General features: G+C 43.9%; 1 protein-coding gene across 4 annotated transcripts in view; it reads left to right on the top strand.

The window, feature by feature from the left end:
* Nucleotides 1–21,528, top strand: part of NPTN (neuroplastin) — a 72,857-nt gene that overhangs the window by 49,995 nt on the left and 1,334 nt on the right. For 2 of the 4 annotated variants that reach the window (XM_025389936.1, XM_025389934.1), the window contains 4 exons: nt 8,914–9,047; nt 12,232–12,505; nt 19,362–19,371; nt 20,924–20,998. In XM_025389936.1, coding sequence (XP_025245721.1) covers nt 8,914–9,047; nt 12,232–12,505; nt 19,362–19,371; nt 20,924–20,984 — 479 coding nt within the window. In that variant the 3' untranslated portion in view covers nt 20,985–20,998. Of the gene's footprint in view, nt 1–8,913; nt 9,048–12,231; nt 12,506–19,349; nt 19,372–20,923; nt 20,999–21,528 lie in introns of all 4 variants that reach the window. The other 2 variants (XM_025389935.1, XM_025389933.1) reach the window with 1 other exon arrangement.

Below are 21,528 nucleotides of genomic sequence, written 5' to 3'. Positions count from 1 at the left end.
AGTCTTTGAAGGCATAATAATACGAAGCTGCTAGGGCATTTTGAACATTAACTTCAGCCCAAAAACCATACCTGCACTTTGTTTTCCTCTCTTCAGGGTGCCACCCTGACTTTCCTTAATAAGAATAAGAATAGCTAACATTATTGCATGCTTACTGTGGGTCAGGCACTGTGCTAGGTGCATTATTTGTTCCTTTTCTCTCCTTTAGTCTCCACAACTCTGTGGGATAAGTGTGATTATTATCTCCGCTTCCCAGGTGAGAAAATTGAGGCTTGAGGGAATAACTGGCCCAGTGTCACAGAGTTTACTGGTGGAGCCAGGGTTCTCACTCAGGCACCCTAGCATTAGATCCTATGCTCCTAAGCACCAAGCCATGGTGCTCTGTTGAGCATGTAACATTTAAAAGGCCTTGACTAAGAGTTAAGAGAAATGTGTTCTAATTGTGGTCCTGCCATTAAACACAGTGTGACTCTGACCAGTCACTTCCCTTCTCTGGGTCTCAAGCTTCCTGAAGTGCATGATGAAGTAGAATGAGATAGCTCATCTTCAAGGTTCCTTTGTTCTGTGTGGCTCTGATGGTCTGGGTTCCCTTATGTGGACAGAGAGGAGAGGTTGTGTATTAGTGTTTCCTAGAGGGACAGAACTTACAGGAGAGATATATATATGGGGGTTTATTAAGTATTAACTTACATGGTCACAAGGTCCCACAGTAGGCTGCCTGCAAGCTTGAAGAGCAAGGAAAGCCAGTCCGAATCTCAAAACAAGAACTTGGAGTCCGATGTTTCAGGGCAGGAAGCATCCAGCACAGGAGAAAGATGTAGGCTGGGAGAGGTTGGTTATTGAAGGAAGTGATTTCCAAGCCCATTTTCCTAGTGTTATTGGAAAATTTCAATTTGTCAGTTTCTCAGCTTGGAAAAGTCACCTGAATGACTCCCTCACCTCTACCCACTCATCTCCCTGTCTTGTGGTGGGGGTATCTGACCTCCAGTACTGGTGCCAGGAAAGGTGATAGAACAGTGGTCTTCAATTTTGATTTCATTCATATGAACTGTGGCTTGGGCATCAGATTAAGGCACATCAGGTGATTATGGTGTACAGCCAGGGTTGAGGATCACTGTCTTTGAGGAAACTTCTACACCTCTTGCTCAGTGGTTTCACCTGCAGAAGGAGGCACCTGTCCTAGACTGCTGTAGTGTTCACAACCAATGATGAATCTGCTGTGGGTGGAGAGTGCTTGTTGAGCCAAAAGCCTGCATCCTTCTTGCTTCCGTCTTGACCAGTCTCATATTCCTTCTTGGGCATAGCTCTTGGCAAGCAGTAAATCTTCACTCTCCCACTGCCTTAAGCCAGGTGTTCATTTTGTCCACCACAAAGATAGGTGTTTTTGGGATTTGATAAGGTTGTATGAAGGAAGCAAATAGACCGTGAATGCAGAATCTCTGTGTTTACTTGGAAACAGCCTACTCATTGACAACACCTTTAAGGATAGATTTTCTTTTCTTTGAAAATGAATTGCTAGGTTATGAACATGCTTTAAAAAGTGAGCACCAAGGCCGGGCGCAGTGGCTCACGCCTGTAATCCCAGCACTTTGGGAGGCTGAGACCGGCGGATCACAAGGTCAGGAGTTCAGGACCAGACCATCCTGACTAAGATGGTGAAACCCCGTCTCTACTACAAAATACAAAAATTAGCCAGGCGTGGTGGCGGGTGCCTGTAGTTCCAGCTACTCGGGAGGCTGAGGCAGAAGAACTGCTTGAACCCAGGAGGCAGAGGTTGCCGTGAGCCAAGATCGTGCCACTGTGCTCCAGCCTGGGCGACAGAGCGAAACTCCGTCTCCAAAAAAAAAAAAAAAAAAAAAAAACCAAAAGAAAACAAAACAAAAAGTGAGCACCAAATAAGCAGTGTCTGTAAAGAGGTCTTATTTGTTGATTGCTTTCTTAAGTCTGTTCTGTTAACTTTATTTAATATCATCTGAAACATCCTTCTGTGGCCTGAGTTGACAGTTTCTACAGCATCTAGCCTGGCCTAGAAGCTGACCCTTTGCCCTTAGTGCCCCAGGTTGGGTAGCAGAGGGTACGAAGGAACATGTATTTGTCCTCAGCCAGAGTCCCAGACTGCCCAGATAATGAAATTGGGTCAGGTGCTGTTGGGTAACTGAGACTATTTTGGGACCCCTGTGTTGCTATTTATTAGGATACTGGAGGGATATCCATTAACCAGTGTGACTAGAATATGTAATGAACAAGTCCAGAGAATGAATGAATTCCTGAGTGGATCAGAGACCTCTTCTAAGGGTCTTTTTGTTAACTTTGTTGCTCCTACCCTTCGCTCTTGCCACTTAGTCTGTGCCCCACTAAGAGGGTAAAGGGAAGCTCAGAGTATTGTCTCTGTCTCCGTCAGGATATGAAGGTTTAGTTAGACGCTCAGACCTGCTTTTAGACCAACAAAACCTGGTTAAGCAGTCCCTTATTAAATGCCAAGCCCATAGAAGGTGAGGCACTAAAATGGGCCATTAATCAGATAATTTATCAGTATCTGACCTGATTAAACCTTATTTTTAGAGCTATAAAAAAAAGTCCTGTTTGTATCAGCAAATGGGGAGAGCACATAGTAATCAGTATCTTTGATTTCTTAGAACTAATGACAGAGTCCAAGCCTTAGCCTTTCCTTTCCCTGACTGATGTTTAAATGCTTGACCCTGAATTCCAACCATGTTCTAGATTAGTACAGAGATGTAATTTAATCCTCACAAGACCTCTGAAACAGTGAGTATTACTCTCATTTTACAATACTAAAACTCAGAGTATTTGACGTGATCTGCCCTGGGTTACTCAGTTGGTGAGTAATAAAGTTGAGATCGAGTCCAGATTTCCATGTTTTCAGGTCTGAAGCTCTGCTCTTTACGCTGTACTAATACAGAATAAAATCTGACAGGTATATCAGTTTTGCTTTGGGTCTAAGGTGTTTTAGCACATCTACAAGTAAAGATAACTTTTGGGCTATTTGCTCTGCAGTTACCAGTAATGCATATGTGTGTGTGTGTGTGTGTGTGTGTATCTACACACATGAATATATATATATAAATATATATATATTTTAAAATTTTACTTTAAGTTCTGAGATACATGTGCAGAATGTGCAGGTTTGTTACATAGGTATACATGTGCCATGGTGGTTTGCTGCACCCATCAACCCATCATCTAGATTTTAAGCCCTGCATGCATTCGATATTTGTCCTAATGGTCTCCCTCCTCGCATGTTGTATATTTTTATTTTTGTAGACTCTGTTCTAGTTTATCTCCCCTCAGTATGTTAAAGTACAAAAAGCATGGTCTCTGGATTCAGACAACCCTGAACTTGGATTTTAGCTTTACCATTTAAACATTAAGTTACTTTTCCAAACTTGAGTTTTCCCATTTTAAAAAGTGGGGTAATGTCTGCTTCATCAATTGGTATATTTGTATCTATTCTTATAAATATGTGTAATAAATTACCCCAAAACTTAGTGGCATAAAATGATAAGCACTTATCACCTCACAGTTTCTGTGAGTCAGTAATTAGGGAGCAGCTTAGTGGGGTGTTCTCGCTTGGGGCCTTTCCTGAGATTTCGGTCAAGCTGTTGGCTGGAGCTGCAGTCATCTGAAAGCTTGACCAGAGCTTGGAGGATCCACTCCATGTGTACAGCTCACTCACATGGCTCTGTAGTGCCCTCAGTTCCTCAGTGTGCCGGCCTCTCCGTTGGTTGGTTGAGTGTCCCCCAGTATGGCAGCTACCCTTTCCCAGAGTGTCAAATAAAGAGGGGAAGTAGTGTTCTCCTCCCACACACCAAGGCAGGAGTGAAGACTGTTTGAGCCCCTTTCCCAGTCTGGACCTTTAAGTCTGGGTCCTTTCAGAATAGTGACTTTTCAGAGGCAGTGCAGCTGCCAACTCAACTTTTAGCATTCTAGATGGTTCTAATGTACAGTCTTGGAAATGAGTCCCCAAAGCAAAAGCTGATAGTACTGAATTCCTAGTACTATTGCCAATAACTGACTCAAAGTGGGTGTCCTCTTTGGGTCAAAGGAGAGTGAAAATGGGAAAATGTACCACATATAAGCTGATATCTGAAATTTATATCTCTAACATAGAACGTTTCCCTGAGCTCCAGACTTGCTATTTTACTGCCTACTTCATATTTTTGCGTGGATGTTAAATAAGTATCTTTTTTTTTTTTTTTGAGACAGAGTCTTACTCTGTCACCCAGGCTGGAATGCAAGGGCATGATCTTGGCTCACTGCAACCTCCACCTCCCGCGTTCAAGCGATTCTCTCGCCTCAGCCTCCCAAGTAGCTGGGATTACAAGCACCTGCCACCATGCCCAGCTAATTTTTGTATTTTTGTAGAGACGGGGTTTCACCATGTTGGCCAGGCTGGTCTCGAACTCCTGACCTTAGGTGATCCGCCTACCTCGGCCTCCCAAAGTGCTGGGATTACAGACGTGAGCCACCGCACCTAGCCGTATGTTAAATAAGTATCTTAAACTTACCATGTTCTTCTAGACCTTGACCTTCTGGTTTTTACCACCACTATTTCTGTCTTTTAACAAAACAAACTAAGATTGAGCAAACAAAAACCACTCATTCTTTTGCAAAATCTTCCTCATCTTAGTAACTGTCAACTACATTCTCGTAGTTACTCAGGTGGAAACCTTGGTGTCTCCTTGACTCCTTTTCTTCTCACAATCCACATCCAATCCATTAGCACATAGGTTAACTCAACCTCCAAAATATACCTGGAATCTCACCATTTCTTGTTATTTCCACTATATCTGCTCCCGTGGAAACCAGCCTCTCCCTTGCCTGGGTGACTTTAATAGCCGCCTGCTTGGTCTTGCTTCCACTGCTGTCTCTACCGTTCTTGTTCACATAGTAGCCACGGGGAGCCTGTTAAAACACACCCATCATGTTATACCTGCACATAGTATTCACCAGTGGCTTCCCGACTAACTTAGTGTAACTGCCAAAGTCATGATGGTGGCCTACAAAGTCCTGCTTAATCTGGGTCCCCAGTCTCTCTGATTTCTTTTATCTCCTGCACTCTTCTCCTTGCTTACTATGTTCCAATCAAATCCTCTTTGCTGTTCCTTGTACATAACAAGCACAGTCCTACCTCAAGACCTTTGCATTTCCCTCGACCTAGAGTGTTCTTCCTACAGATATGTGTGACCTACTCCCTTCTTTTCTTTTTTGCTGGGAGACCAGAGTTTTATTACTATTTAAATCAGTCTCCCCTAGCTTTCAGGGAGCAGAGTTTCTAAGGAAACTTGGTGGATGGGGGGAAGCCAGTGAGCCAGGAGTGCTGATTGGTTAGAGATGAAATCGTAGGGAGTCAGGAGCTGTCTTCTTGTGCTCAGTCAGTTCCTGGGTGGGGGTCACAAGATCAGATGAGCCAGTTTATTGATCTGGGTGGGGCCAGCTGATCCATCAAGTGCAGGGTCTGCAAAATATCTGAAGCACTGATCTTAGGAGCAGTTCAGGGAGGGTCAGAATCTTGTAGCCTCCAGCTGCATGACTCCTAAACCATAATTTCTAATCTTGTGGCTAATGTTAGTCCTACAAAGACAATCTAGTCCCCAGGCAAGAAGGGGGTCTATTTTGGGAAAGGGATGTTACTATCTTTGTTTAAACTATAAGTTTCTCGCAAAGTTAGTTCAGCCTGCGCCCAGGAACGAACAAGCACAGCTTGGAGATTAGAAGTAAGATGGAGTCAGTTAAGTTAGATCTCTTTCACTGTCTCAGTCATAATTTTGCAAAGATGGTTTCAGTCCCTCCCTTGGGGTTTTAAAATACCTTAATCTTAAGGTGTAGGCTCTGAAGATGGGAAAAGGCCTTCGATCACTCTGGCTTCTTCCTGCTGATAGGGGACATAGTGGGAATGGGAGTGAACCCCAAACTGAGAAGAGCAGAACCACTTTGTAACTGTCTAGGTGTACTCATGCAGGCCTGGCTGGGATTCCAGGGCTTGTGTGGGAAAAACATTACTACTCTCATCTGTAGTTTTACTGCAGTGTTTAAGTGAACAGCCTACTATAAGGTAAATAATGAGTCCTAGGATGAGGAGCACAGTTACCAATTTTAAAAGCAAAGATTTGAAAGCATTAGTCTGGGGACTTCTAACCCACAAAGAATTTAGAATTTCATCTAAACTGCAGGAAAAAACCTCCAGAACAGCTAACAACAGTATACTGTAGTTTTTCTTTTGAAGCATAATTTTTCTCTCTCTAGTCCCCATTTTTATTAAAAACAAATCATGATAGAACTAATTTGTTTAAAAAATAAACTTTAGTCTTACTGTACTTGGCCTGATTATTTGCATAAAGTGCAGCAAGAATAATTATTTTTCACTTAGGGTTTTAAATTGGCTTTGTCAGAACTCTGTTCCGTGAAGAATCTCAGATAAGACTTTCAAAAAGTCGAGTTTGTACCTTCAATTACTTATGAGTTGGGCAAATTCCTCTCCTCTTGAGGTCCCAAGATAACTTGGAGTTCCTGGCCTGTCAGAAAGTGACATTCTTAGCCAGGCGTGGTGGCTCATGCCTGTAAACCCAGAACTTTGGGAGGCTGAGGTGGGTGGATCACCTGAGGTCAGGAATTCGAGACCAGCCTGGCCAACATGGTGAAACCCCATCTCTACTAAAAATACAAAAATTAGCCAGGTGTGGTGGCAGATGCCTATAATCCCAGCTACTTGGGAGGCCAAGGCAGAAGAATCACTTGAACCCGGGAGGTGAAGGTTGCAGTGAACCAAGATCACACCACTGTACTCCAGCCTGGACAACACAGCAAGACTCCATTTCAAAAAAAAAAGGTGACATTCTTTACTTACCACAGGTCAGGAACCTTGTATATACTCCCTTATTTTCTTCACGACCATGCTAAAGTTCACTTCATCACAAAAGCCTTACCCAACCAGTCTGACATATCTGGCGTGTAGTGGGTGCTCAGCAGGTGTTTGCCAGATGAATGAAGCATGGCTGGCTGGAGCAGCACATGGTAACCCTTCTGCTTCTGTCCCCATCTGGACATGCTGGGCCCTATGTGGCTATGGAGCCTGCTCCTTGGAGTGCTTGGAATTTATTGACTGAAGTAGCCATTTGATAATGGCTATAGCAGCAAAGCCCAGAATAACAAAAGAACCAACAAAACTGGAATTGGGACCAAGGCATATCGATTCTCTTTCCTATCTTAGATAACAGAGTGACATCTAGCCTGCTTTGAGTTTTACTGCTGTCAGATTACTGTAACCCAGCCAGGCGTGGTGGCTCACGCCTGTAATCCCAACACTTTGGGAGGCTGAGGCGGGCAGATCATCTGAGATTAGGAGTTCGAGACCAGCCTGACCAACATGGTGAAACCCCATCTCTCCTAAAAAACAAAATTAGCTGGGCATGGTGGCTCACGCCTGTAATCCCAACACTTTGGGAGGCCGAGGTGGGCAGATCACCTGAGGTCAGGAGTTCGAGACCAGCTGGACCAACATGATGAAACCCTGTCTCTCTTAAAAATACAAAATTAGCCGGGCATGGTGGCGCATGCCTGTAATCCCAGCTGCTCAGGAGGCTGAGGTGGAAGAATCACTTGAAACCGGGAGGCAGAGGTTGCTGTGAGCTGAGATCGCACCATTGCACTCCTTCCTGGGCGACAAGAGCGAAACTCTGTCTCCAAAAAAAAAAAAATTACTGTAACTGGTGAAGCATTGGCGGGTAATACAGTTAAGATAAAAGAAAGCTAAATCCAGAGAATTAGCTTTTATCTCAGGCTTCTTTGATCCTTGAAACTTACTTAATTTTTAGACTACAGTTGCTGTTTATTTCTTCCTAAGTGATCCCTATAAATAAGGAAGAGCAACAGCCTCTAGTATGTCTTGAAAGTCCTTCTATATTGGGTTCAGTCTAAGAATTGTTGCAAATCAGGTGTCCAAGGCAGAGTCTTAAGTTGTTAATAAAAGGTCTTGGGGCCAGGTGCAGATGCAAACACCTGTAATCCCAGCACTGTGGGAGGCCAAGTTGAGAGGATCACTGAGGTCAGGAGTGCAGGACCAGCCTGGGCAATGCAGTAAGGACCTCGTCTGTACAAGAAATTTAAAAATTAACCAGGTGTGGTGGCATGTGCCTGTAGTTCTAGCTACTCGGGAGCTGAAGATCACTTAAGCCCAGGAGCTTGAGGCTACAGTGAGCAGTGATCATGCCACTATGCTCCAGCCTGGATGATAGAATAAGACCCCATCTCAGTCAATCATTCAATAAAAAAAAAAAATCTCTCGGGAGACTGGTTGAATTTCCTGTTCATTCCTTTCTTCTTCCTTGCGAAGACCAGTTTCTGGATTCCCTCTTTCCTGGGAGAGCCTTGGTCATTGTTATTCATTGAGTAGCTTCTCCAAGCATTCATTGTTTTTACATACCTTGTAATAGGACTTGATTGTAGTTGTTTTATCTCAGAATCTCATTTCCTTAAGGGAATGTGTGATATTTGACAGGATGCGTAATTGTTGTTCATGCAGGTGTTTTAAGAAAAAACTTGGGCTAATAGAAGAGTTAATAGCATTTGTTTGCATTTTTCTTTAAAGGTGGGCTTAATCGAGGGCAGTTGGGCCTGCAACCTTTTCCAGTAGGTTGGAGAATCACCTACATTAGTAGAGCCTCACGTATTAGTAACCCTGGTATCTGCCTGGGCATCTTTAGTGGGTGGGAGTAGAGGATGGGATTGGTCCCTTTACCCTATTCTGACCTGAAGTGCTCTTCATCAAAGCTGAGTATGACAGTAAGCATAAAGACTGATTACATTACAAGCAGGGCTCTTGAGCCAGAAAGTGGGGCCTTTGTATCCTGTTTGGAGTAGGCTTCCATGGTAACTGCGTCTAACGCTTTCTCACAGCCGCTCCTGACATCACTGGCCATAAACGGAGTGAGAACAAGAATGAAGGGCAGGATGCCACGATGTATTGCAAGTCAGTTGGCTACCCCCACCCAGACTGGATATGGCGCAAGAAGGAGAACGGGATGCCCATGGTGAGTAGGAGGCAGGCCCGGGGTCTCTGGTTGCTGGAGTTTTCCCTGCAGAGGTCCAGACATGTGGGTCAGTTACTTTACTAGTTGTATCCTCAGATGTGTGCATGGCGAGGGTCACCCTTTCTAGAGTCATGAACGGTTTACAGCATGAATCAGGAGGTCAATGATAGTCTCTTCCTGCACAAAAATCCCTGTACATGATTTGTTAAAGCTGTCCATCTGGTAAGAGATTAGATTGCTCGCTGTATTAGTCCATTCTCACATGGCTATAAATAACTTCCAGAGACTGGGTAATTTATAAAGAAAAAAGGTTTAATTGGCTCACAGTTCCACTGGCTTTACAGGAAGCATTGCCGGGGAGGCCTCAGGAAACACAGGAAAGATGATCTTTCCTATCTTAGACAACAGAGTGACATCTAGCCTGCTTTGAGTTTTATTGCTTTCAGATTACTGTAACTAAAGGTGAGGCATTGACAGATAATATAGTTAAGATAAAAGAAAGCTAAATCCAAAGAATTAGCCTCCCCCTCAGGCTTCTTTGATCCTTGAAACTTTACCTATTTTTTAGACTACAGTTGCTATTTATTTCTTCCTAAATGATCCCTATAAGTAGAGAAACTTAGAATCATGGTGGAAGGTGGAGGGGAAGCAAGCAGGTCCTGCGTGACTGGAAAGGAGGAAGAGAGCGAAGGAGGGAGGTGCTATACACTTTTAAACAACCAGGTCTCATAGGGTCTCGTGAGAATTTACTGTCACAGGAACTTGAGCAAGGGGGCTATCCGCCCCCATGAACCTGTCACCTCCCACAAGGCCCCTCCTCCAACACTGGGGATTATAATTCAACATGAAATTTGGGTGGAGACAAAATCCAATCCATATCACTTGCCTTCAGGATAGGACACTGAAAGAACTGAGCCTAATTCTCATCTATTTATCCTGAAGAAAATACTGTTCTTGAAGTGGTCTTAGAATACCTGCCTTGTTTTTTGGGAAACAAAGTACTGAGGGCAATTACTAGTACATTCCTGCAACACAGAACATACCGAAAAGGAATCGGGGCAACCTGAGGAGGTCCAAGGGCAGCCTTGGCAGCCTTAGACGTTGGGAACCTGATGGTATTTGCCCCAGAAAAGATCAAAGAGAACATCTTTTTCGATCAGTGGGATGATTCATGATGGTGTTTGGAGAGTCAGAGCTTTAGACCCTCAACTTTCTCATTATGATTGTTGACCCGTTACCTTTTCTCTCAGAGAAGGTGTCAGCATTCCTCCTATCCTGGGGATCCTTTTTGATTATGTCTTCAGAATCCAAAAGGACCCTAAAGATCATTAATCCAGCTTCTTTGGAAGGGTTCCATAATAGCCAAGATAAATTAGTGGCAAAACCAAGAATTCTATCTAGTTTTTTTTAAAATTTCAAGTCCATTATTCTTCCCACTTCATGACATCTCGATAATAAAATGCTGAGTTGTAATAATGACTCCAACATCAGTGATGATTTCAGAGACCCGTTAATAAGGGGGAGCAGGGTGAGGACTGGAGAGGTGAAGATGCTGAGTTGAGTCTTTTTTACAAGACACTGAACTTTCTAAGGCACTGGCGAGGAAATGTCCACTTCTCTCTGCTGGTCACTGGGAAGGAGTGCCCTTGAGCTTTTGCCAAAGCAGGTTGGAATTAACTCAGTATGTGTTTTAATCTGAAAGATAAAGCTTGAGGCATCACAGACTAGCTGTTTTAAAAGCTACGAGTTCCCCATTTCAGATGTAGCTGCACTCAAATGCTGACAAGATTGTATGCTGTACCTAGAATCATTTCCAGGATAATATTCCCCTTTTTCTCTCCTATTTCTGATTGTACTTTAGTTGTTGCAGGGTAAAGACACATGAGTCTGTTTTTTCCCTGCCGGGATCTCATGAGCTGAGTGCAGTGAGCCATCCTGCTGAGTCCCGGCCTCTGCCTGTGCACTCTTGCACCTCTGCCTTCGCACCCATGTGAATCCCTGCCTGCACTGTGCCTCCCTATTTGATCAGCTGTCCTCCTCCACAGTCTACTGCAAATGTTAGCTCATCTGTGAAGCTTTCCCTGCCTCTTTCCGACAGTGGCCGCTCACTGTGCCCTACAGCACTCTATACACACTCTGCTGGGGCTTCTTAACACATTCCTGTAATCAGTCATCCCTCTTTGGATGTCTGGTTCCCTTTTGAGGCCAAGCTCCTTATTCATTTTTATTTTTAGGTCTGTCTTCTCCCTATCTCACCTTCTCCCTCCCACCTACCCTTAGTAGGATGTAAAGCATGCAACATATTTTAGTAAATATTTATTCTATTTTATTTGTTTGTTTTGTTTTGTGTTAAGACAGGGTCTTGATCTGTCTACCAGGCTGGAGTGCGGCAACCTCCTAGGCTCAAGTAATCCTCCTGCCTCAGCCTTCTGTGTAGCTGGGACCACAGGTGTACACTACTATGCTCAGCTAATTTTGTTTTTGATTTTTTGTAGAGATGGGGTCTCAGTTTGTTGCCGAGGCCAGTCTTGAACTCCTGGGCTCAAGCGATCCTCCCACCTTAGCTTCCTAAAGTACTGAGGTTATAGGCATGAGCCTCTATGCCCAGTCATAAACATTTGTTGATTGATTGGATAACCTTTCCTCTTAACCCTGTAGTCCTTAAATGAAAGTTATGAATTTCCCCCAGTCTGACTAGGAGTGAGTTCTTAGCATTGTTTGTGGAGGAAGTTTAAGAAGACTTCCTCAGAACTCACCAAGCATGAAGTCAGTGTGCCGACTCTGAGGTCATCAGAGAGATCTGAGGTCCCCAGGCATGCCTGACTGTGGGGGTTGCACTCCTCCTCCCGCCATCCTCTTTCTGCTGTGGTTTCTTACCTGGTGTTTGAGGAAGCATTTACTAGGTTGTTGGACTTTTCTGAGTCTCCAGGCAATAGGACCTGCACTCATTTCGTGGAAGTTGGGGAAGTCCGAGGACCGATGGTAAGGGAGGCTCGCCTGGCTCTGTCAGAAGTGTGTTGATTTGTTGTTGTTGATACTGAAGGGAAATCATTAATGAAATGCCCGTAGACACTGCTTCCTCGTTCTGGCTGGTGCCTGAAAAGAACGGAGAGCAGTGTCACCCTTTCTTGAACATGAGCTCAATTACTCACTCTCACCTTTGTGTATTATCACTTCTTTGCAGGACATTGTCAACACCTCTGGCCGCTTCTTCATCATCAACAAGGAAAATTACACTGAGTTGAACATTGTGAACCTGCAGATCACAGAAGACCCTGGCGAGTATGAATGTAACGCCACCAACGCCATTGGCTCTGCCTCTGTTGTCACTGTCCTCAGGGTGCGGAGCCACCTGGCCCCACTCTGGCCTTTCTTGGGAATTCTGGCTGAAATTATCATCCTTGTGGTGATCATTGTTGTGTATGAGAAGAGGAAGAGGCCAGATGAGGTTCCTGACGGTAAGGGCATCCCTACAAAATAGCTGTACTGTTGGGGTTGGTTCCTTCGGGTGGTTTCCAAGTACCCAAAGAGGACTATAGGGATGTTGGGATTCAATCCCTAAAGGAAAGAAGGAAAATTCTTATACCAGTTCCTAACCTACCCCCTACCCATAAGATTTTTTTTTCTTTCTTTCTTTTTTTTTTTTTTTTTTTTTTGCATTAGCCATCTAGAGCTGTCCTTAGCTCTCTCCCTCTGTTTGGGTGTTTTCCAAACCCTAGTCCCATCTGCCTTTCAGGCCCCATGCGGTGAATGGGCAGCTGTCAGTCTCTTTGTTCAGCTCTGTCCTCCTTCAATACAGATCATCAGGCAGATTGAGCTTGAGGAGAATCCAAGTCAAGCCTAGAAGCCACCCCAAGATCGCAGGCCACCTGGCCTTTCAGGCAGATTTAAGGTACCTAACTGGTTGTCACATGGTTGCCTGGTGTAGCCCCTGTAGGTAACTGCCCCAGCCCAGTCAGACTGTTCTCAGAAAAGCCATTGGAACGAGCCAGCGTTTGGTTCCTTGGTTGGTCCCTTTGATGGGTTTCCAAGGCTCTCTACTGGGTGGCTTTCCATCTGTGTCTCACAGACAAAGGAGAGTCTGATGTATCCACCCATCTAGTGTAAGACAGAGATAGCGAAGGCAGAACAAATGGAGTCCATGCCCCGAGGCTGTGCCCTCAAGCTGACCTAGGGTCAGGGAAGGGAGGAGATGGTAGCAGCAGAACCACAGCACACCATTAAGCACTGGAAAGAGCAAGAGCTGAAATCGGAGGTTATTGGATATGCCTAGAGTCAGAAAAGCCTTGGGAAATTTTTGGTGATCGATTTTTTGGTCTCTCACCCTGTGAAGGGGGAAGCTGCTGATGGAGACTTCTATCTACAGTACTTCAGGTTCCCAGCTGGCTCCCCATCCCCACCCTATAACATGACCAGCATAAAGAAATTAATTGGCCAACTGTTACCACTACTAGTCTGTCCCTGGCTAGACTAGACAGATGGGTGTGCCCCTGGGCTCAGTGGCAGCCAACCTGGGGTAATGGTGGGGTTGCCAGCTGTAGTCCAGCTGTTCTGGGGCCTGTGTTTGTGCACCTGTGGTGCTGTATCCTGCTCCACAGAGCTGGCTGTGGAGAATACAAAGTGACATCTGGTGCCCCCTCAGAAAGTGTGGCCCCAGAGGCATGCCATTGGCTTTAGACTCTCTGGGAGGACATGTTTGAGAGCAACAGCCCCTTCCCCATCTTTTTCTTTCTTCTCAGCAGTTCTAAATCTCTCTGCCTGCAGTAAGTAGAGTGAGTGACTGGTGAGGAGGTTTGTTGATGACACTGACAGTATCTGGTGACTCCCTCCAGGTGTGCACTCAGCAGTGAGCTGGGCAGAGGCATGGGAGGGACGTTGGCTGGGAGCAGATGGCCTCTGTAAATGAGTCTCTAGTTTCCTGCAACCTGGGAGTGTCCCCGGGAGCTTTACTTTCCTACTTTATGAAGTGAACCTGCTTTCTTTGGGATTTCATGTACTCCTAATGCTTTTTTCCTCCAGATAGTTCTCTTTTCTGCTACATATTAGGACTCCCAAGGCAAGAGTGCACCTTTGTTTAGATCTGGGAGTAAAGGGAAAGAGCTGTCTGTCTCTCGTGTGTTTTCAGCTTGGCTCTGTGGGATCAGTTATGCCTCATTCCTGAAAAGGGCCTTTTTATCCCCCCAGAATGCTTTTCCTTTGCCAATACCACCTTCCTCAGCCTGCCCTTTGGAAAGGTTGAGAAGCTTAAAAAGTCAGGTAACAGAAGGCATAGATGGGCTTCAGAACCTGATTTGTAAATGTTAAGGCAAGGCTGGCCGCCACTGGTGAGAGTGACGCAGCAGCCTATAAGAAGTCACTGCGCTTATGAGGTTGCGATCACAGTGCATGTGGCAGGTTAGATTTGAGAAATGGTTAGGATTGTTCTGTTGGACAAGTGCAGACACCTGCCCAGGGAAGCAGCTCTCTTTTTTTAAGAGTTCCTTGGTTATTGAATTCAAATGGGGGACCAGTTTGTTATAGGAGACATCTGTGGCCAGCAAATCTGAACAGCTTCCTGGAAATACCTCTTTTAAACTAAGTTATTATAGACAGTGAACGAATCCTACCCGTAAAAGAGATGACGGCAGGGTAAGTGCAAAGTAAAACCTCCTTGCTCTAGTCTCTTGGGAGAATATTGTAACGAAAGCAGCATTTACTTCGTTGTTGCATTGGGGTGAAAAATCTGAGATGCTGGAATAATCGCAATGTTTGCCTTCTCTCCTTCCCTTCCTGCCAGCCAGTGAGGGCCAGGCTCCACTCTCCATCTTCACACCCTGTCCTTGCTCCAGCATTTCCATTCTGTTTTTCTCCTCTGTCTTTCTCTCTTTCTCTCAAATTCCTCCCTGCTTCCACCCCTGCCCGCTTTTCTTCTCCTTTCCTGGAAGTAATCATTAAACAAAAGAAAAAGTTGAATGTTCTTTGGTGAGTTTTCCTTCTTCTCTGCCTTTTCCTTCTTTAGCCAGTTCCCCTCAACCCCTGTGCACTCCATAGGAAGAACAAACTTACCTGTCTGCTTTCTTCCCATGCGCTCCTCCCCAAATTTTCATTTAGATATATACATACACTCCTTTTTGGAATAAATGAAGAGGTACATTATATTTGACACAAACTTGGGAGTGTTAGAGGTGATTAAGTGTTTACCTGTCAGATAACCATCTGTGGCTCTGTGTTGGATTTTTTATACCATTAGGAAAATGGGGATTTTTTATAGGCCTGGCATACTTCTTCTTTGCCAACTAGCACTTTATTATCAAGATACACCCATGGCTCATTTCAGACTCACTGAACTTTTTTTATGTGAACGCACAGTCTTCATATTTTGAGCAGTCTGAGAGTTCTTGGTAACTCACCCCCTTACTACAAAAGCACTAAGTGAACGATACAAAAGTATAAAAGCACAAATTTCAACTTATATAGTTTAGTTTATGTTTCACTAGAAAATCAAATATTACTTTAGATTTCTCACATTGAAAATGCTTAGGATTGAGGTTTAGCTGCTTCCTTAAAAAAAAAAAAAAAGAAAAGAAAGCCCCATGTCTTTTTTCTTGATCTACTGGAGTATTCTCAGGCCATTTCCTACATGAAAGTTCCCACCTGTGTCCCTTTAGTCCCGTGTATGGTCTCTTTGAGGATCAGTGCCCACTACGTTGTCTTCTAGGTGGATTAATCTACAGATCACCTTTACCTTCAGTATTTTCAGGAACAGGTGAATCATGGAGTCAAATAAGAGCTTTTTTTTGTTCACTTTACTCACCACTTGACTGAATTCCCTGAAAATGTTAAATGATAATTCTCTAAAAAGATCAGGTCAAGCTATCAGCCTCTAGCCTTCCATCCATGTCACAGCTGGGCACCTGCTTGGGTGCGCCTTCTGTGTTGGTGTCCTGCCGACTGCACTCCAGGAGCAGTCAGCATGTGCTCTCAAGCCTCCCCTCCCCAGGCCCTGGAGGAATGAATGGGGGAGTGAACCCACTTAGTTGCTGAGGGCTTCAGTTCTTCTGGATATTTTAGTGACCTCACAGACAGTATATTAAAACAGGAGCTGATTTAAGAAAAGTGCTGGCACCAAAAAAGAACTTTCGCTTTTTACATTGGGATAATTGTTATAAGCAAGTCAAAGGGACTCTCTTCAAGTTACTGATGGAGAAGATATTTGAGGCTTTTTGGGGGGCCATTTTTAGTGGCTCTCATATATCCAAGCTCTTTTAGACACTTTAGAATGAAGAGCTGTTCTAATGTTCCAAAATCTATTAGTTGGTCAAAACATTTGGTTTATACAGCTTTATACAGGCTAGGGATATTGGAAAAGAAATGCGACTTTTAAAATGACACCTAAAACATGCATTCAGTGTCTAGTCTGTTATCTAGGGGCCATCTGTCAGTAACAAGTTACCTTATGGAGAAAATGCAATAGAACCAAACAAGGAAGGAAATAGGAAGTAACTCTTAGTCTCTCTTGGGTTTAATGCTAACCTGCTAAGGTCAGGCAAAATTTAAGTGAATTTAGAAACCATAAAACCTTCTAGTGAGATGAATGCAGTGACAAAGGACCTTTGACCAGAGAGTCAGCTCTTCATTATTTGGACTTTAAAGCTATATTTTTGGAGGTGATATTGTATTAGGCAGTCTGGTATTTACTAGACCTTGCAGAGCACCCCTTCTAGATGAGGCAGATATAGGGGGAGCGAGGGCTGTGGTCCATTCAGTTGGGAAGATGGAACACACAGATAAATCAGTGTGTGCTACAGCTCCACCGGGAACTTCACTCTCATAAGGTGGATTCCAGAAGCATCTTGTTTCCATTCTCCCCCAAGTCCTCTTCCTCTCATCCAGCCAGTGGCTGTAATACTGAGGTGGAGAGAACAGTCATTGTTTAAGCTGGCTATCTTTTGGCCTGAGGGTTTGGGGTATGTTGATATTTGTCGGTTACTATGACTTCTTTTTTTTCCCCCCTCAATTGCATCAAACCCTTAAAACATGGTGGTAAGTGAGCGATATGCATGCTTTTGGAGTTTGTTTAATCTCCGCTTCAGTCTATACGATGCACAGTTCATAATGTTAACACTTTTCTTCAAGTTTACTTCATTCACTTTCACAACTAATTTGGATTTCAGTTTGCTGTTTAATCCTCATTTACTTTGATTTTTGTATCTTTTTCTGTAATTCTGTTCTTTCCCTCTCCCCTGACTTCCCTGTTAGGGGTCAAGTCGTTTTTTTGTCTGACCTGTAGGGGAGAGTGGTGCTGCAGATAGTGATTCAGTCCAGGAGAGTGGGGAGACATGAGGCTCTTTTGTTTGTCAGTGTGAAAGTGGATTTGGGGAGACAGATGAAGGGGGCTCCTGGGATTTTGCCCCCTTGTGAATCTCAGCTGCTCCCACTTGCAGGCATGGCAGCTACGCCGGAGGCACTGTCGCTAAAACACCTCCATGCAACCCTTTGCATGTTACCAGCTTGTTGGGCTGGAAAGTGACATTACTAATCAGACACCAGGGAATACCCACACTCCAAAAGGAAAAACAGCCCGTGGTGTGAGGTGCTTGGGTTGGTGCCTACAGTGTCATGCTTTGAAAAGATTAGCCTGGCTATTGCGATTCTCCCTCCCCTGCTTTTTATTTTAAATTTGGGAGTAGATTGGTGTATTCTTGATTCGGCTATCTTGCATTAGAATTTTGTATTTTCGAGTGCACAGCCAGAGCACTAAAAATATTCCAAGTTTGCTCCTGTGTCTTTTCATTTAAATCCCCAAAGTGCTTAGTTCCTAGCATGTAGCTGAGCTGACTTGGCTGGGATGCTGAGCATTAGGATGTTGTGAGGGGAGAATTTAGGCTGGGCTTGTGTGTCTTAGTACCTGGTATGTCTTTGTATCTCTCCACTGCATACACAGCACACAGATGTCTTGGGTGTCCTAAGTCTTAGTTTGTTCTCTGTACCTGTTTGATAGTGTATACCGTTGTTAGTAGTGGACTCCTGTGGACACTAGTGTGTCGCTAGCCTATTGTTTTGGCTGATGAGTCATTGGTTTGTGGTTAGTTCTTTTTTTTGAAATCCTTTTTTGCTCCAGTCACTGTGTGTGCTGGCGGTGGCTTTGCCTCTCCGTTGCCTCGAAGGAACAGGTGGAGCAATGTCTCCCTCTGACAGACATTACTCCCGACGTGTGCTCCTGCAGATGCCTACACTGAGACTGTAATCTCCATAACTGCTTCATGTGCACCAAGCCCCCTTGTGGAATCCTGCTGAGAGTTTTTCTAGAAGCCTTCAGTGAAATCAAACTGTTCTGAATCATTTAGTCTACCTGACTTTTGTGTAATAAAAACAAACTAAGAGCACTTACTTGTTCCCTTCCCCTTGTGGGCCTTTTTAAAACATTCTGTCTCTGAATGTGTATCTCTGCTTAAAGGGGATCAAGTTGCACTTAGTTGAAACACGAAAGACATATAAATCAGAACCATAAAGTATCAATTTAAGAAGGCTTAAACTCATATAATGTCAGCTTTTTGATTTTAAAAAAGTTATCTCATGGCTCCCCTGGGTTTGGCTTCTGGTTTTGGCCAGGGCACAAGCGTGAGCCTGTCTTTCTGAAGTCTTTTCTAGAGGGATGTCACCACTGTTCAGCTCTCCTTGGTGTGTCACAGAACATCCTCTGGTATACATACACTTGTTGCTGGCATAGCCCGGCATGGCTGACCCAATTTAGGTTGAACTATTGTGGTTGCCTCTTCTCAATCTCATTCTCCAGACTAAAGACTCTTCTAAAGATTACAAAACAGCAAGAAAAACAGAGTGCCCTTTGGGGAAGTGAGGATGTGTGGCTAAATGTACAGATTGTACACATCCATTCACATTGCAGGATTGAGCCAAAACTGCATGCATTCACCACAGAAAACAAACAGCAGGATTTTACAACTGAAATGTTGGTTTGTCTTCTCATCTATTTAAGAGTGAACCACTGGAACTTGGGGACAAGATGAGTATAACAATGTTGCAGCCTATCTGTCCGCTACAGTTGCAGTTTTTCATGACAAGCATTCAAAGTGTTAACTAAAACCATTGAAACAACATACCTGCCATTTAAACTTGAATCTAGAAATAATAACTCCATGAGTGTTTTGCACCTCCAGATGGAATGGCCTTTAATAAATGCTGTGAGTAGCCATGATTGCCACTTGCAGTTTGCTATTCTATTAATCCTTATGCAGAATCTAACAGTTTTCTTCTTTCTTCTCTTATCTCTCATGGATTTTTAAAAAACTGAACACCATGTAGATGATGAACCAGCTGGACCAATGTAAGTACTTTATTGGACATTGATTGAACAGTATCTGATTGAATTATGTTGTGTTTGCACTTTAATCAAATGGAGTAGCTAAGATTGGAGGGGAAGACAGTGAGTGGAAATGAAGGTTGCAGTGTTGCAGATTTCTTAGCTCGACACAGATCTGACTAAAAACAACTTGATTCTCAGGATAGGCTATGCAGTCTTGTTTTCAGTGGCCATACAAAGTGGAATACCATGCAAAAAACTTTTTTTCAAATTTTGCATATTCGATATGCTTAAAATGTGGGGGAAATGGCCAGTATATCTGAGGCTTCCTGTTTTGTCAATGTTAAAACATTTCTGATCCCAAGCATTTCAGATGAGGAATACTCAACCTGTAGCTACTTAAGGAATGTTTTTTAATGCACTCATACTGTGCCACAAAATTTCTCACTACACCAGGGATGACAGTAAAAGAATCCCTGTATTTCCATGTGTTACACTTTCAAAGGTTGTTATTGACCAAGTTTAACTCATGTAATGCAATTTGAGGCAGGACTGTAGCCTGGATAAACAGTCTAGCCCCATTAACAATTGTTGGTATCCAAGAGAGAGGGTACTGCAGGTATGGAATCAATCTAAGCTGGGCAGAATCTCCTAGAGTTGGACTAAAGAGTGAGAAGCAGACAAACAGCACCCAAATTTGTTAAGTACCAGAGGGCCCAGCACTGCCAGCTTATGATTACCTTTTTTTTTTTTTTTGAGACAGAGTCTTGCTCTGTCACCCAGGCTGGAGTGCAGTGGCGCAATCTCAGCTCACTGCAAGCTCCGCCTCCCGGGTTCACGCCATTCTCCTGCCTCAGCCTCCCGAGTAGCTGGGACTACAGGCGCCCATCACCACTGCCGGCCAATCTTTTGAATTTTTAGGAGAGACGGGGTTTCACTGTGTTAGCCTGGATGGTCTCGATCTCCTGACCTCATGATCCACCCGCCTCGGCCTCCCAAAGTGCTGGGACTACAGGCGTGAGCCACCACGCCTGGCCATGATTACCTTTTATCAGTTGAGAAGGGATAGTGGTGTTGTGTTCAGTGGAGAAAAGTTTTACATATTCTCACCTGTATAGCAATTATAGTTCAGAAATCAAAGGGAAAGTACTTGTCTGCCTTGGGGGTCAAAAGGAGGATAAAATGAAGTATATCCAGGTTGAGTCTACCTACTGCCAAAATCCATAATCTGAAATGCTTCAAAATCCGAAGTTTTTTTGTGTGCTCACTTGATGCTCAAAGGAAATGCTCATTGGAGCATTTTGAATTTTGGGTTTTCAGATTAGGGATGCTGAACTGGTAAGTATAATGCAAATATTCCAAAATCTAAAAAATTCAAAATCTGAAACATTATGATCCAAGCATTTCAGAGGAGGGATACTTCACCTGTAGCTACTTAATGTTTTTTTAATGCACTCATATTGTGCCACAAAATTTCTTACAACACCAGGGATGGCAGTAAGTGAATTTCCATGTGTTACACTTTCAAAAGTTATTGACTGAGTTTAACTCATGTAATGCAATTTTTCCTCCAAAGGAAAACCAACTCTACCAACAATCACAAAGATAAAAACTTGCGCCAGAGAAACACAAATTAAGTACTGCTTACAATGTAAGTATGGCCTTCTTTAGCAGTTTTTAAAATTATATTCAAATGAATGTACTTCTATTGACCTTTTTACAACTTCTTCAGTAATTGGTGTTATGTTGTAAAATCTTTTAATTCATTTCAGAGCAGCTGATAATGATGAAGCCAGTTCTGTCTGCCCAGTTTAGGGACTGGAAAGGAACATTTTTCAGCTGCGTTTTTTGCTGTTGTTTGGATTTTTTAACATGGAGTCTCACTCTATTGCCCAGGCTGCAGTGCAGTGGCGTGATCTTGGCTCACTGCAACCTCCACCTCCCGGGTTCAAGCAATTCTCCTGCCCCAGCCTCCTAAGTAGCTGGGATTCCAGGTGCCCACCACCACGCCCAGCTAAATTTTGTATTTTTAGTAGAGACAGGGTTTCATCATGTTGGCCAGGCTGGTCTTGAACTCCTGACCTCAAGTGATCCGTCTGCCTCAGCCTCCCAGAAGTGCTGGGATTACAGGCGTGAGCCACTGCGCTCTGCCATCAGGTGCATTGTCACGTTTATATAAAT

This window comes from Theropithecus gelada, chromosome 7a (assembly GCF_003255815.1).
Source record: "Theropithecus gelada isolate Dixy chromosome 7a, Tgel_1.0, whole genome shotgun sequence".
Classification (NCBI taxonomy): Eukaryota; Metazoa; Chordata; class Mammalia; order Primates; family Cercopithecidae; genus Theropithecus; species Theropithecus gelada.
This window is presented reverse-complemented; position numbering and strand designations above follow the sequence as displayed.